General features: G+C 41.3%; 1 protein-coding gene across 1 annotated transcript in view; it reads right to left on the bottom strand.

Annotated features, from left to right (window-relative positions):
* Window positions 1-1809: 1809 nt before the first annotated feature.
* ADGB (androglobin) overlaps window positions 1810-15400 on the bottom strand; it is a 100271-nt gene continuing 86680 nt past the window's right edge. The window contains exons 31-36 of the mRNA XM_081140908.1: window positions 14451-14627; window positions 13521-13626; window positions 10480-10650; window positions 5709-5799; window positions 4794-4977; window positions 1810-2389 (exon numbers count right to left, since the gene is read on the bottom strand). Of these exons, the coding sequence (XP_080997034.1) occupies window positions 2204-2389; window positions 4794-4977; window positions 5709-5799; window positions 10480-10650; window positions 13521-13626; window positions 14451-14627 (915 nt within the window). The 3' untranslated portion in view covers window positions 1810-2203. The remainder of the gene's footprint in view (window positions 2390-4793; window positions 4978-5708; window positions 5800-10479; window positions 10651-13520; window positions 13627-14450; window positions 14628-15400) is intronic.

Genomic DNA, 15400 nt, shown 5'->3' with positions numbered 1-15400 from the left:
TTGAGTGGGCTTTTTGGGTTGTCCCAATAATGGGAGCGAACTAGTGCTATTTAGAGGCTGAAGGTCAAGGATGTTAGACATCCCTTCATTTTTGAAAGAGTCACATGCCACAGAGAATGATGTTACTTGCCATATGATCTGAATGGACCATTATTCATGTTGTCTAAAAGCAAGATAATGACCGAGAAACTAACTCTTTAAGATATATAAAACTAAAGTCTTTTTTGCAGTTTCAAAGTTCACTGAGTATTTCAGAAATGCAACCATTGTGTACAATAAAGGCAGACTAAACAATGTTATCTTCGAAAATCTACCAAGGGTTGTTTACCATTTTGGAAAATAGTATCACCAAAGGCAGCCCCATTCCAAATTTGTGAGTCACAATTACAAACCACGTGGAAATTAGTCTGCATTTGACTGTTTTAGATTCTCCATGTAAGTAAAATAATGCAGTATTTGTCTTATTGTGTCTGGCATAATGTCTTCCAGGTTCGTGTTTTTACAAATGACAAGATTTTCTTCTTTTTTGTAGCTGAACAATATTCTATTCTCTTTCTCATATAAAGTGAAATGGAATAACTTGAACTTTCAGAATCTAGGGACACCTGTGTATCATTTCATTATAAGAACAAGATATGTTTGCAGCTGAATTTTATCTAACTTGAAGAGATAGATAATACCAGTGTTAATACTTTAAGATCCTGATATAGGCACATAACACACACACAGACATACACATTTTCAAGTAGTTAGCCTGTATGGCAAATACCTACAAAGTAAATGTTCATCAATAGAGAATTAACTGAATAAATTGTGATATATTTGTACCATGGAATAGTCCACAGCAATCAAAAAGAGTAAATTACTTTTGATTCAGATTTTGTATTGTTTGGTGAGAAAAATCAAGAACCAGTAAACCATATATAATAAAATGACATTTGTAAAACAAGCCATAATATTATATAAAATATTGATGTATGATTATATGAGATAAGTGAAAAATATGGAAACATTCATACTAGGTTATCATGTATTATTTTAGAGAGCTGGGAGGTCACAGGGCTGTGAAGGAAAGTGTAGACAAAGTAATAGAGGAAAACATGCATGTACTTGCATATTTAATTAAGTAAAATACATACTCGTATGTAAAAAGAATTAAATTTAAAAACAAAAATGTAAATAGATGCAAAAAGTAAAAATCACCTATCACAGTGAAGTAGTTTTGACTGGTTAAAAAATACTATGGGCATTTTTATCTGAGAAAGTCATGAATTGGAGGCATGGTTTTGGGCAAGTCAGTTTCCTTCTACGTGCCTCAGTTATCCATTCGTGTGTGTGTTTTTTAATATGTTCTTTATTGATTTCAGAAAGAGGAAGGGAGAGGGAGAGATAGAAACATCAATGATGAGAGAGTCATCATTGATTAGCTGACTCCTGCAGGCCCCCGACTGGAGATCGAACCCACAACCCGGGCATGTGCCCTGACCGGGAATCGAACTGGGATCTCCTGGATCCTAGGTTGACACTCAACCGCTGAGCCACGCTCGGCCAGGCACCACTCGTATTTTTTTAAAACGAGCATACAAGAACATATTCTCTGTCTTACAAAAAGTACTACATGGGTACACATGGTAAGAGATGTGTGGGGTTTTATCACATTCTCTATGCCTGGGTTACCATGACTCACTGTTAGGGTTCAGAGTTCTAACACTTTGGGTGAGCTTAACCCACAATAGTTCTTGCCCAGTGAGGGAGATTTATTGACATTCAGCTTAGAAAAAACCACACACAAGTCTGAAACGTATTTTTAAATATTTTAATGTCTTTAAAGTTAGAGACAAAATTTTCTCTAAGAACAATAGCTATTTCACTCACTGTTGAATTTTTCCAAGGCATTTCTGTTGGCTCATTTATGATCTTGCTTTAGTGTTAGCGAAAAATGCAGCAATTCCGAGTGAGACATACATTTTATTACATTCTATATACTTGAGGCATTTTTATTGAAGTTAGACAAATTTAAACTAGAATGGCTTCAAACAAAGCTTCCTGAGAACAGCTAACAAATTCATATTAAAATACAGTAACTATTTCTAAGGTAGGAAATCTATTTTTTAACTTCTTAATTTTCTATCAACAGGCAAAGCTATAGATAATGAAAAATAGGATTTTCTTCAGAAGAGAAGTCGCACTGGGCATCTCCCGGTTACTTTTTCTTTCCTTTCTTCTTTTTGTCTTTGTCAAGGGCCACGCTCTTCTTCTCTGACTCTGCCCAGAGGGCCGCCTCCTCTGCGGCCTGAGCCTCCAGCCTCAGGCGCTCAGCTTCCAGCAGCTTGTTTCTATACTCTTCCCGGATGCTGAAGATCTTCTGCCGGGAGTCATCTAAGTTGTCCTATTTCAAAATAAAAAACAGACGAATAAGGCCCAACGGTAAAGGCTTATGGCCCCAGCGAAACAGATACACAGAAACCTGCGAAACCTTTATCATTTCCTTTCGCCAGGAGGCTCGTGGGCAAATTACTGAGGAGAGGCGAGAATTCAGTAACTGTCTCAGGCTTATCAATACAGACAACCAGGGATGGCAGCAAAGCGTACGTGAGATTTTAACAGAAGAGCAAGTAAATGCATCGATGGGAGGAAAGTAAAGGGAAAAGTTAAGGAAAAAGTAGGCAGGAAAATTTTGGCAAAGCAACTATCTGCGTGCAATGAGTTTAAATATAATCTCTCTTGGATGTACGGCTCAGTGTCTCTCACAGTGACTGTGCTCAGGACATTTCTAGCTCCCCACACATAGTCTAGTCCTAACAAAATGCATCTGAGATGAACTTCCAAATAACATCACCTAATCCATTGGTCATCTTTGCTACTGCCGGTTTGGCTTTCATTCTTACCGCTTCAAAAGTACTATATTCATATCAAAGACACCAATGACCTATGTGTAGCTAAATCCGAGACCATTCCTTGGTCCCATCCTTCCTTAACCATGCTGTCCCCTCCTGAATCAGCGGACTTCACGTGGGTTCCTGGCCATCAACCCGCTTAACTTCCCTTTCACTTCTCTATCTGTTCCGCGTCCGTCACTTTTGCCGATTTCTCTTTTTCTCCTTACGATGCACCAACAGTCCATCGGGACCTCCCGTTGACTCTACTTTGAAAATACATCTGGAATTCAGTTGCTCCTCAGCGCCTCCGCCTGCCGCCTTGCTGGGACCCACGGTTGCCTCTCCCGTGCTCAGGGAAACAGTCTCCGCCCAGACCTGCCTTTTCCTGTGCGGCCTTTCTGTGCTCACCTGTTCCCCACACGGTATCCAGAACAATCCTTTTAAAGCCGAAGTCAGAGCCTGTTACTCCTCTGCTCTACGGAATCCTGTCACGGCTCCACATTTCCCTCAGGATAAAAGCTAAACTTTTCTTGGTGGCCCTCACAGTCCTGCACGATGTCCTTCCTTATACCCATGTCCCCATTCTGCCTGTGACCTCTTCTCCGGTCACTTGCCTCTGCTCACTGCTCCTGTGGCCCCGGTTTCCCACTGTGCTTCCCCTAACACACCAAGTGCACTCCCTTCTCTTTTGAACCACTGCGTGCTGGTCCTGGTCTACGTTTTTGTTCTCAACGCTTACCCCTTTCCGTCATATTGCACACTGTATTTATGCGCTGTGTTTATATTTAAGCATCGGTTTCCTCACTAGGGTTTACACTCCACAGGGCAGGGAGGGCTTTATCTCTTTTGTTCATGCTTAGGAGGGTCCCTAGTACAGAACTGCCCAGAAATACTTCTGGAGTGAATAAACTGTGGAAATGGGAAGTGTCAGGAGACTAGAAACAGGTAAACATCAAAATATTTTAAATGAATATTTTTAAAAAGGATAATTTTCAAAACTATAGGCACGAACACTTAATGTCCCTTCCAAGCAATATTCTAGAAATCGATTATGAAATAGCTTTTCTAAAAATGTTCATAAATAAAGCATTGATTCCCGTAAATGTGGGTTTACGAAGAGGCCACGACTTCCTAATTTCATTTGCATTTCTGATAGTGTGGCCACAATTATGGTTCAATGTATTGATTGTGTACTGTTTCAAAATGATATAATGAAAGTGTAAGGATTAATGCACTGATGCTGGCTGGAAGAAAAGCTTCTAGAGGTGTTTTGTCTTCACCCCTAAATTCTTCGGAAACTTTCCATACTTTTGCAACTTGCATGACTTTGGTTGAGATGGCAGAAGAGCTGGATGTCAGAGTCAGACTTCCCAAAGCTTCTGATGGAAGAAAAATACTGTATCTGCCATAATGAAATTGGCTTTGCTAAACTATTTGCTCAAGTGCCGGATGGTAGCACTGACATGTTAAGATAGCATAGAGGCCGAGCCATCTTAAGGGTTTAGTGTAAAGTAAATTTAATATGTGTCAGGAATCCCTTGAGGACCGGTGCGTTTTTCTCCCATCTGATGAGAATACGTTACTTATCATATTTCCTTCCTACTGCCAGCCTAAGTTTTGGCGGCCTCAAGCCTGTTCACGCGATCTTCATCCAGCTATTTTCCAGCTTCACAGATACTTTGTCTTCTCTCGCAGTCTTCCCACACTGGGGACTGACTTCCAATACCGCACTGCAGGGGGATTTTAGGGAGCAATTGAAATTAGTGTGTATAATCGTTTGCCGTCTCTTCTGAGAAGTTGGGAACTAAGTGCTTTCAAGACTTCTTTCTACCCAGGTACTGTATGATTCTGACTCGCTTTAAACATGCGAAAGAATGCGTGGGCTGCGCGCCAGGCCCGCGCCTCCTGACTCACCCGCATTTCCGCGTACATCTCCAGGATCTTCTCCTGCAGCTTAACCCGCTCCTCTTGGTCGATTTCGCGAATGCTTAGGACCCTGGCCCGGTACTGTCGAAACTGGTGGACCTCCTCTGCCTTCTGCATTGCCTGCTGCTGACTCAGCTCCTCCGTTTGCAGCAGAGGCTCCGAGTTTGTTCTCCTTGATATAGAAACATCAAAAGAGAGACTTAATAAATGGTGATGGAAAAAATAAATTTAAGAAAAAGAATTCATTTGGCAACTCTGGAGTGAACTTTACTTTAGAACTCAAATAATTTAGTATGTCAACAGTCTGGCGGTCAGAATAAAATCAAATATTAGGAATAGAAAGAATAAACCATTATTTTTAGATGGGCTATGCTCCATCCATTGAATCACTGACATTCTAGAAAATTATTTTAGGAAAGTATCAGTATAATTAGATACATCTGTTGATAAGATGTTTGTGGAACTGGTGTTCGAGACTATGAGCCTGTTTGGCAGGTCTTCCTTGTTAATTTAAGCCTCTAAATAATTTTGAAAATGTTTCCACACTCATAAATATGCTTGAGTAACTAGCTCCCTGTTAATCCCATTGTCTAGTCCTTAAGAAAACCGAATCTAACTAAATAATGGCAGCAGGTATAGTGAGAATTTTCTGTCGCTCAACTCACCTTAATCAAGCTACATATTAAGTCTTTACGGAAAACAATGAAATGCTTTTATGACTGACTTAACAAAACATTTGCTGAATTTGAGATGTAAAATCATGTACTTAAAAAATTTAAATACACTGAAAATATATTAAGCATTTGATTTCAAATTTCACTTGTTTAGCAGCTGTTTATTGGCAATGCATCCAAAATTCTATGAGCACAGATGTCTACATTAATCTTGTTTACTAAAACTTACCGTATATATTGAGTTAAATCTACACTTTCTAGTGCTTTTCGAATAAGTCGTGGAGACATTTCCAAAATTGTTTGAGATCGTGAACTAGGCCCTGTTAAAAGAAAAAAAGTGTTAAGCTTCCAAAAAAAATCAACAATGATTAACTAAATGACTGTTATATCTCATTTTAATGGAAGATAATATGTTCTGTTAAGAAAACAACTATTGATTGCACTTGCCTTATTTAATGATTTTAATGTGATTCAATATGACTTAAAATATAATTGCTTTATATTTATCTTCTACGGGTGTTACTATACTTATAGTTAAATGAAAGAGATGACAAAATGAATATAGTCTATAAGAAACACAACAAAATGTTATTCTAATTATAGTTAAATGAAGGCAGAAACAAAAAGAAGTCACGTTTAAGTTACAAAACTACATTATAAAAAATTAAGTGACCCAATATTTAAAGATCTTGGTGCATATGTGAAAGCTATACTAAGCACTACCAGGATGGAATGTAAAACTGTTTGAGACACGGTATTCTACCTTCAAAAACCTTTTGGTCCAGTGGAGTCAGCAACACATAACAGATACATACTGGGCGTTAAATTATCAGGAGCTTCTTAGTCCCCAGATCCCGTAAGACCAGACTGAAGAAAGATTTTAGAATCTAACATACTAACCATTCAGCCTTTCCAGGCCATTTTGTAAAATTTTATTTATTTTTAAATTATAGTTGACATACAATATTATATTAGTTTCGGGTATACAGCATAGTATTTCACCATTTATATGTATACCTTACGAAGTTATCACCCAGTGAGTCTGGAATCCATCTGACACCATACAAGGTTATTATGATATTATTGCCTGTATGCTCTGTGCTGTACAGTACATTCCTGTGACTTATTTTATAACTGGAACTTTGTACCTTCTAATTCCCATCACCTTTTCACCCATCCCACATCCCACTCGCCTCTGCCAACTGTCAGTTTGTTCTTTGTTATCTATGAGTCTATTTCTATTTTGTTTTGTTTGTTTGTTTTGCTTTTAGATTCCACATATAAGTGAAGTCATATGGTATTTGTCTTTCTTTGCCTGACCTAATTCAGTTAGCACAATACCCTCTAGGTCCATCCATGTTGTTGCAAATGGCAAGGTTTTATTCTTTTTTACAGTTGAGAACTATTTCACATTTCTGGACAATTTAGTCTCTTTTTTAGAAAACTACTAAAGTATAATTTACATACCATAAAAAGTATAATTCAGTACTTTTTAGTAAATCTACAGAGTTGTGCAACCGGTTATCACCAAAATCCAGTTTCAGACCATTTCTATTACCCAAATAAAATTTCTTATGCTCTTTTACAGCCATTCTCCACTTCCTCCACAAGCCCCAGGCAACCATTAATCTACTTTATGGTTCTATATATTTGCCTTTCTTGGACATTTCATAGTTAACTTTTCAAGAAACTGTCAAACCATAGTGTTTTGACTATTGTAGACTTCATAATAAACTCTGAAGTCACAAAGTAAAAATCCTTCCTCTTGGTACTTTAACAGAATTATCTTGGTCGTCCTGGGCCTTTTACATTTCCATATAAATTTGGAGATCAGCTTATTAAATCAGCTTATGTAAAATGTCTACTAGGATTTTGATAGGGATTATGCTAAATGGATAGATCAATTTGGAGAAAATTAAAAATGAATAGACAATATTACTATATTGGGTCTTCCAGTCAAAGGCACAAACTACCTCTTTATTTAGATTTTTGAAAATTTTAATGATTTTTGTAGCTTTCAGTATACAAGTCTTTCATTTTTATTAAATTTATTTCCATATATTTATGAGTGATGCTATTGTGAATGGAACTGTTTCAATTTTATTTTTGATTGCTCATTGATAATATGTAGAAATAAAAGCAATTTTTGTATATTAATCCTCCATAATGTGACCTCACTAAACTCACTTATTAGTTGTGGGTTATATTCTTGGTTCTTTTTCCCCAACTGCTTAGCATGTTCAGTATGCGGGATCAATATTTCTGAGAATACAGTTTTACTTTTTTCTTCTAATATGGATGTGTGTTTTTTTCTTTTTCTTATCAAAATGGTTAGAACCTCCTTTAAAGCATTGAATATAGAGGGTTAGAGTGGACACGCTACCTTGTTCTTGATCTTAGGTTGAAATCACCATGGTCGTTTTGTTACCCAGACCTCCCCGTTCAATTTCTGACTGATTCGTTGCTTGCCTTGACCACCATCACATTACCCAGAGGGACACAGGTTCTCCCCTGAAGCCTCCAGGAGAAAGGCAGCCCTGCCAACACCTAAACTTTAGAATTTCTTCCCTGAAGAGCTATAAGAGATTAGTTTGTGTTGTTTTAAGTCACTAAGTTTGTGGTTGTTACAGCAGCAAGTGAAAACTAATACAATTAAAATAATTTATTTGTTCTTATTTTTAATAAATATTTTTCATTTAGTTGAAGGCCATTTTTTTCCTTGACACCACTTTTTTAGGGAGAGGGTATATCAAGTCGTCACTCCACCATTTAAGAAGTCTCACCTTCCCACACACTAACCTTAATTTAACCTGCTTTTTAACTTGTGGTTATAATGGTCGCCAAAAATACTGTAAAGTGCTTAATTTTTAGCAACTTGTTAAAAGTGGTAATTCATTTGAAAATATAACCTAATGTAAGCCTTTAGAAATATAAAAAGTAACACCCAAATTAAGTTTTCATTTTTTTCAAAAATACATGAAGTCCTGATACACACGAGAAAACAGACCATAGTGACACAAACCCCAACTCTGCTCCATTATTAAAACATAAATTCAATCATGGTTTTCATTTTTAACATTAAATAAAATATTCCTGAAGTATTAAAATTTTATTATATGACTCTTCTAGAAACCAGTAGCCAATAACTTCTCTTTTTTCATCATGGTTACTATGAGATCTTAGATTTCTAAACTACATTTGCTTTTCTTAGGAACATAGCTACTTATGTTGGGTATATTGGGGGCATTTCTAACTTGAATTGTTTCTATAAGATACCGATTGCTGAGTTTGCTGGAAATAAAATATTTTCTGATTATTTAGATGTATTTTTTCACATCCAGACAAATAACACATATTTAAACATGGACGGTGGAGAAGAGTCAGAGAAATCTTCGTGTTTATCTACAAAACTCTGTTGTGTCATAGGACAGGGCATGAGAGTGGTATGAAAGTTTTGGACCTCTAAACAGTGCAGCTCAAAGTGTGTGTGTGTGCACGCGCGCCATCCTTGATCTGCGAACTGGTCCCCTATGGGATAAGTTCTGAAAGTGAGAGTATGCATTTAATAATATTTTTTACAGCAATTGGTCATTACTGGGTCATTTATTGTATTTTACAAAGTTTCACTTTGCCACAGACTAGGAGAGAACTTCTTTCATCACAAATAGTATGAGGATTACTCTTTAACAGTGATGACGAAGAATAGTTTGACTGATTGTGTAGCCTGGGGAAATGATTTGGGGATAAAGATAGTGACCCTCCCCATCCCCTGGAAGAGGCACTTTTCAGAGGCCCCCAGAAACAGAAGGGAAGTTGAAAGCAATGCTTAGACTCTTGGCCTTGCTGATGGCTTGGTGTGGAAGAAATGCTTAGGAGTGAAAGCCGTGATGAGAGTGTTTACATGACCTCTTGCGTTGTAAAGAAGTTGTTCTAAGTTACCTACTATATGAAAATGGGAAGCGGCCAGAACGAGGTCGCTCTGGGGAGTCACCCATTGACCGGAGGCAGAGGCCGCACCACGTGAAGCTCTCAAGGGGGCTGTAATTGCTCGTGGCCAGTGCTTCTCTGGAGGCGAGGCCAAGTTGTGGCGCCCCGACAGCAGAAGTGGGAGCCCCCGGCAAGAGCCGACCGTCAGACCCCGGTCCCCCGCAGGCTCCCTTCCACAGCCACAGGACCCGGGCCACGTGGAGACGCGTCACGGGATTAAGATGTATGGCAGCCACGCGACGACACGCCTCTTATGGGGGGGGCAATGTTTCTTGATGGTGTGTAAATAAACTTATCGTTTTATATTAAATTAAAATTATAATTCTGCATATTTTTAAGAATGTTTCAAACATTTGCTTGAGGACGGCTACTTTGGCCCTCCCTTCCTGCTTACCCTTAACCGCTCTTCCCTGTGTGCTGTCCCCTCCTTCCCACCAGAAAGTACACTCTTTTACAGTTATGCAAACTTGAAGGCAAATGTCTGAAGACGAATGGCCAACGTGTGAAGGAAGGAGCAGCAGGGGAGCTGACCCTGCAGCCTGCTCTGGGCTCTGGGGGAAAATAAAGTCTACACTCTGACTGCGGGGGACACACTGGCCCAGGCTGCTGTGGCTACAGCCCCTTTTCTCAGCAGAGAGAGTACCTTTTGGCATATAAATAAACAATTTGATATCAGAATTTAACCCTATTTTCATTTTACAGATCTTTAAATGAACTAAGTGTGGGGACAAGTTTGTGTTTGGTTGGAGATCACAACATGTGGAATCAAAGAACTGGGGTTTGAGTGCTGGCCCTATGCAAACGCTACCAGCTTCCTCTCCTTGGCTCAGCCATCACTTATCAATTCCTTCCTTTGAGCAGGCTGTCCACTCTGACGAGCCCAATGAAGACCTAGGAATCCAAGATACAAGTTTTTCTATGCTATCGCCCTCGACGTCACGTCTTTCGAGTTAGCATATTCTCCAGGACTCGTGTGCAAGGCGCACTCGCCTCACCCGGAGGGCAGTACTCACTGATGTTCTCCTTCCGCGCCGCCTCGTCCTGCTCCTGGCCTTTGCTCTCCCTGCTGACCGAGCTGGCCAGATCCTTCAGGCTCTGCGTCGCCTGCCGCTTCTTCCACAGCATGCTCCTCCACTGCGCTGCCTCTCTGCTCTCCACATTCCCAGAACTCTTTGTTTCTGACTCTTTTGTGGAACATGCAGATGTTTCTATTACAACATGGCCTGTGCATTCCTGAAAAAACTTGCATTCTATGAAATCACATGCAAAAAGTAACAGGGCTATGAGAGCACAGGTTCAGGGCAAAAGACTCGAAAGCTTCGCAACTTCTAACCAGAGCACAGGCAAAAAAAGAATCATGGGGACCTCAGAAGATGACATGCATGACCCAGGCAGCCAGTGAGTCTGGAAGCTGCCTCCAGGTATAAAAAGGTCACATAAAAATAGGAGCTTTGTGGAGGTGAGACATTACAGATGGAAAGGGGATTTCTGACCCACTGGGGCTGCTGTTCGTGCCGGCCCTGGAGGAAGCGCAGCCTGCCCCATGTGAGGCCTGCCCCATGTGAATAGATGGGGTCCTCCTTTCTGGGGAGCAAGCCCCGTGTGCCGGCAGTTGTCTAAGAGTGTCTTAGAGCTGAAAAGGGATCTTGCTTGTGAAGCTGCAAAGCTAGAAAATTTTGTCTTAAAGCTATAATGCTACTCCCACTGTTCCGGATCTCCGTGCCTAGGAAAAACTGTAGAGCCCACCACAGCTTCCACATTATGTAGACATTTTCCCTCTATCAGTTGCACATGTTTTAACTGGTCTTATATTCTGCTTTGGATGAAACAGGTTAGTGCTTAAGAAAATGGATAAATGTTCAAATAACAGGGAGACATTCAGTAGGCAATGTTGGTTCTTTAAATATACTATTTTAAAAATAATATTAAAATGAATGCAACCCTGGAGCAGGAGTGATCAGAAGAGAAAAGTTAAAATAAAATGTTTTCCAGGAAGTTTAACTTAGATAAAATAGATAAATTTCTTGTAACACACAACTTACCAACCTTGACCCAGGAAGAAATAGAACAGATAAATATCAAGACATACAAGGTGCATACACTGCGTGAGTCTACCTGTACTATGCAATCCTTTCCTGAATGGCTTTCCCAGTTCTACCCTTTTCCTCTTTTAAATTCATACCTTTAAAAATCACCAGGGTGTCTGCAGTATAAATCTGACCCTGGGAGTACCCTCTTTAAACCCCTGGCCTCCCAGCCCTGCTTAGTTTCAGCAATGATCACACATGACGGGAAGAAATCCTCCTCATAGGTATTTTGTTTTGAGGTCAGTGTTTAAATAACTTGAATTTGAACAACTTTAGGCCTGTGCTTGCACTCCTCAAATTTGCCACCCGTGTCGTCTTCTTTACCCATCACCCATCATCATAAACTGTACAAGTTCAAACATAAGTTCAAGAACTGGCAAAATTCATTCACAGCAATAGAGTAGTTACTTTGAGGGAGGAAATGGCTGGCAAGGGGCATGAGGAGCACTTTGGGGGTGTATTAAGTATTTTATACCTTAATCTGGATTTTCCCACATGTGAAAATTCATTAAGCTGTAGAACTGAGATTTGTGCCTTTATGGAGTGAATGGAGGATGACAAGGTCAGGCTCCTCTGAGCCCTGTTCCCCACCAGGTCTTGTCCTTTGTTTAGGAAGAATTCCTGTTTTAGCAAAGAATCCTGCTAAGCCAGTTAACTGATAATGCCCCCTGCCCTTGATAGCCAATCCAGCTTCTCTTTCTCCCATCCTAGATATTTAATCAAGTTCCTTTTCCTTGACCCTTAAGATCTAACCAAGTTCCTCTGAGTAATTTTCTCTCCAAGTGGCTATAAATCCCCACTCATCCCTGTTGTATTCAGAGTTGAATTCAATCTCTCTCCCGGTGGCAACAGCCTTGACTCCTGCTGCCACAGTCTTGAATAACGTCTTCCTTGCCATTTCTAACAAATGTCCAGCGCAACAGTTTTTCTTTTACCTGTAACTTAATGCATTTAACAATAATAATAATAATAATAAACCCTAGAGCTTAAAGAATAAGAACCGCATTCTATTCACCCCTTGCATTCCTAATATCATTTAACTTCATCATCAGAGGGGTGAGTACTTCGGGAGTTGGAAATATTTTAAGTCCCAATGTGGTCACTTTTTAGGTGTGTGTGACTTAGGTGACTCCCTGCGCTTTGGTCTCTTTATCTGTAAAATGGAAATAGCACTGTTTATGCCACGGTTGCTGTAGGTTAAAGAGAGAGAATGAACATGAAGCCTTTGAACAGGGCCTGTCCCAGGATAACAGGGTTAGGGTGATATTCGTTTAGATTGTTTATATGAAAAGTTAAGAAACATCATTTTTCTAGCAATTACTGACTTATTCTCCTGAAGATGTAAAAGTAGAAAAGCATGTTTCAGGGTGCGAACGAGGCAGCCAAGCACTGGCGGGAGGACACGGGGTGAGGAGAGCTGTCTGTGCGCTGCGCTTGTTTCTGCCCATCCTGTGAACTTAGCAAATTGCCCTGCAAATGACTCTGGGCCGCTGTCCTCACTGGTAAGTTGAAGATGATAATCTATATCAATTGGTCGATGTGGGTATTAAATACAACAATTAATGTCTCACACTTCCATGTCCAAGACAATGACTTAGTGAGTGTAGCTGACTCGATCGCTCTGATTCTTATCGCCAGTGTTGATTTTCATGGTGATTAGAAAGCGCCAGATTTTCAGGGGGACGTCTGCCTTCAAGTTTGCATACCTCTACCTGCCTGCCGGGTCACCCCCCGGTCCTGGCTTCATCTCTTCTTAAACAGAGACAACCGTGCCTACTTGATGGAAAAGGTCAACATACGCTTGGTAGAAAAGAAACAAAGATCCATTTTTATAGGACTATGGATGACTTACAGTCCTTAAGGAAACAGGTTCTGAAATGCTTTCTTTTTACCAAGCGTGGCTTGCTGGCTGTCATTTCAGCGGGGCGAGTGCTCTGAGGTGGCTGGGCCACGGTTCAGCGACCCACCTTCGTCCACTCGCAACTGGCTCTCAGACAGAGCGGCCGGGACGCCCTCGGCTTCGGGTGACTTCTTAAGGAACCGGCTGAGGTAGTGCAGACGAGCCTGAGAAGCCTAAGCAACAAACACCATCAGCAAGCAGGGCGGGCGGCATCTTAGCAGTACCCAAAACGCGGCCAAGGGACCCCAAAGCGGCGCCGGGAAAACGTGCGGGAGTAGGGCAGGCGGTGTCCAGCTCGACCCAAATTCTAGCCCCACCATGCTTCTGCCAGTCGTCTCCGAGAACTAAAGGCGGAGGGCCCGAGAATCAGTGCCCTGAAGCCGCGTGTCCCCTGAGCCGCTCTCACCTGCCTGGCTCCCTGAGCGGGGGCGTGAAACACGCACATAGTGCTGCTCCCCACGCAGGGACTCCAGGGGAGAGGCAGGCGAGGGAGGCGGGAGGCGTGCGGGCAAGAGCGGGTTTACAGTCGTGAGTGCGCCGGACAGCATCTATTCTTGCATTATTATGTATTAATTCTTGTCTTATTCCTTGGCATTCCGACTGCAAGCCTCCTCCCGCCCGCCATATAGGCTGCTCCCCAAGGGGCGGCACGTGCTTTGCACCTGTCCCAGGCCGTCTGAAGTCCAGGGCCGCGCGTGTGAGGCGCTCAGGCTGTCCTGGTGGGGGCAGGACAGACGGCGCTGGGCCCAGGCTATGTGAAAGGCCCTGTGGCCCGCAGTCGGGGTCAGTAATGGCACCACTGTGCAAGTCACCTGGGTACCAGGAGGGTGACATTTCACAGTGTGCCCAAATGTGGTCTTAACATCTAGTCAGTCAGCGTCCGGGAAAGTCCCAGACACCGCTCCCAAAGGAAAGACTGCGGGTTCGCCAGCACAGCGCTCCCCTCCGACCGAGCCTAGGGATGAGCGGGAGGAACAACTGGTCCAGCTCAAGTGACCTTGATCGCTCTTCCTGGCTCCGCCGTCTCCCACGCCTGCTTCATGGCCCGGATCTCATCTGCTCGCTCAGTGTCCCTTTTCACCTCGAGGAATTCTGCTTCGCTGTGCTCAGTGACCAACTTCAGGGTCCAGTAGGGTTTATTTGGGTCTTCTTGCTGGGAGTGCATAGTGGACATCTGAAAAAACAGAATAAAATAAAAACCTCTGGGTCAGATGCTTTCCTCCTTTCAAAAGGGTTCAGATTTAACCTCATGGTCCGTAATTTCCCTGCTAAGTAGTTACCTGAGAGAGATGAAAGCATTTATTCACAAAAAGACCGGGGTATGAACATTCATTGTGGCCTTATTTATAATGTTTTAAAAAAAGGAAACAATGTAAATGTCTACTGATTGGTGAAAAAACAAATTATAATATGCCATATTATCAAATTCTACATTAAAAAGTAATAGACTACTGACGCGCACCGCAGTGTAACCGAATCTTGCAGAGACACTATAGTGAGAGAGCTGAACGCTGAAGACGACTTCCTGAGCCCTTCGTTTCTGCGATGTTACAGAACAGGCACATCTGTTGTGGGCAGGAGGTCTAGGGACGACAGAACCCACTGCGAAGAGGTCTGAGGGAATTTCTAGGCATATGGAAATCATCTATAATCCATATCTTGATAGAGACGTGGGTTATATGGCGAATGCACTTTTCAAAACTCATTGAATCACACTGTTAAGATTGTTGCATTTTGTGCTACGTAAAATTTACCTAAAAACTGTAAACAAAAAAACTCTAAATTACAGTTAGGCTCACCGCATCTCTTCAGAAAAATGAGGGCAGGAATAGTTGACCATTTCCAAGTCTGGATATTTTACTTGATATGTATTCATTTTGGAAGTTAACATTTTGATGTTTTATAAGGTCACTTTCATGGGCCTTAGGCTGGGAGCTCATTGAAATA

Source organism: Miniopterus schreibersii, assembly GCF_964146895.1.
Source record: "Miniopterus schreibersii genome assembly, chromosome: 6".
Classification (NCBI taxonomy): domain Eukaryota; kingdom Metazoa; phylum Chordata; class Mammalia; order Chiroptera; family Miniopteridae; genus Miniopterus; species Miniopterus schreibersii.
This window is presented reverse-complemented; position numbering and strand designations above follow the sequence as displayed.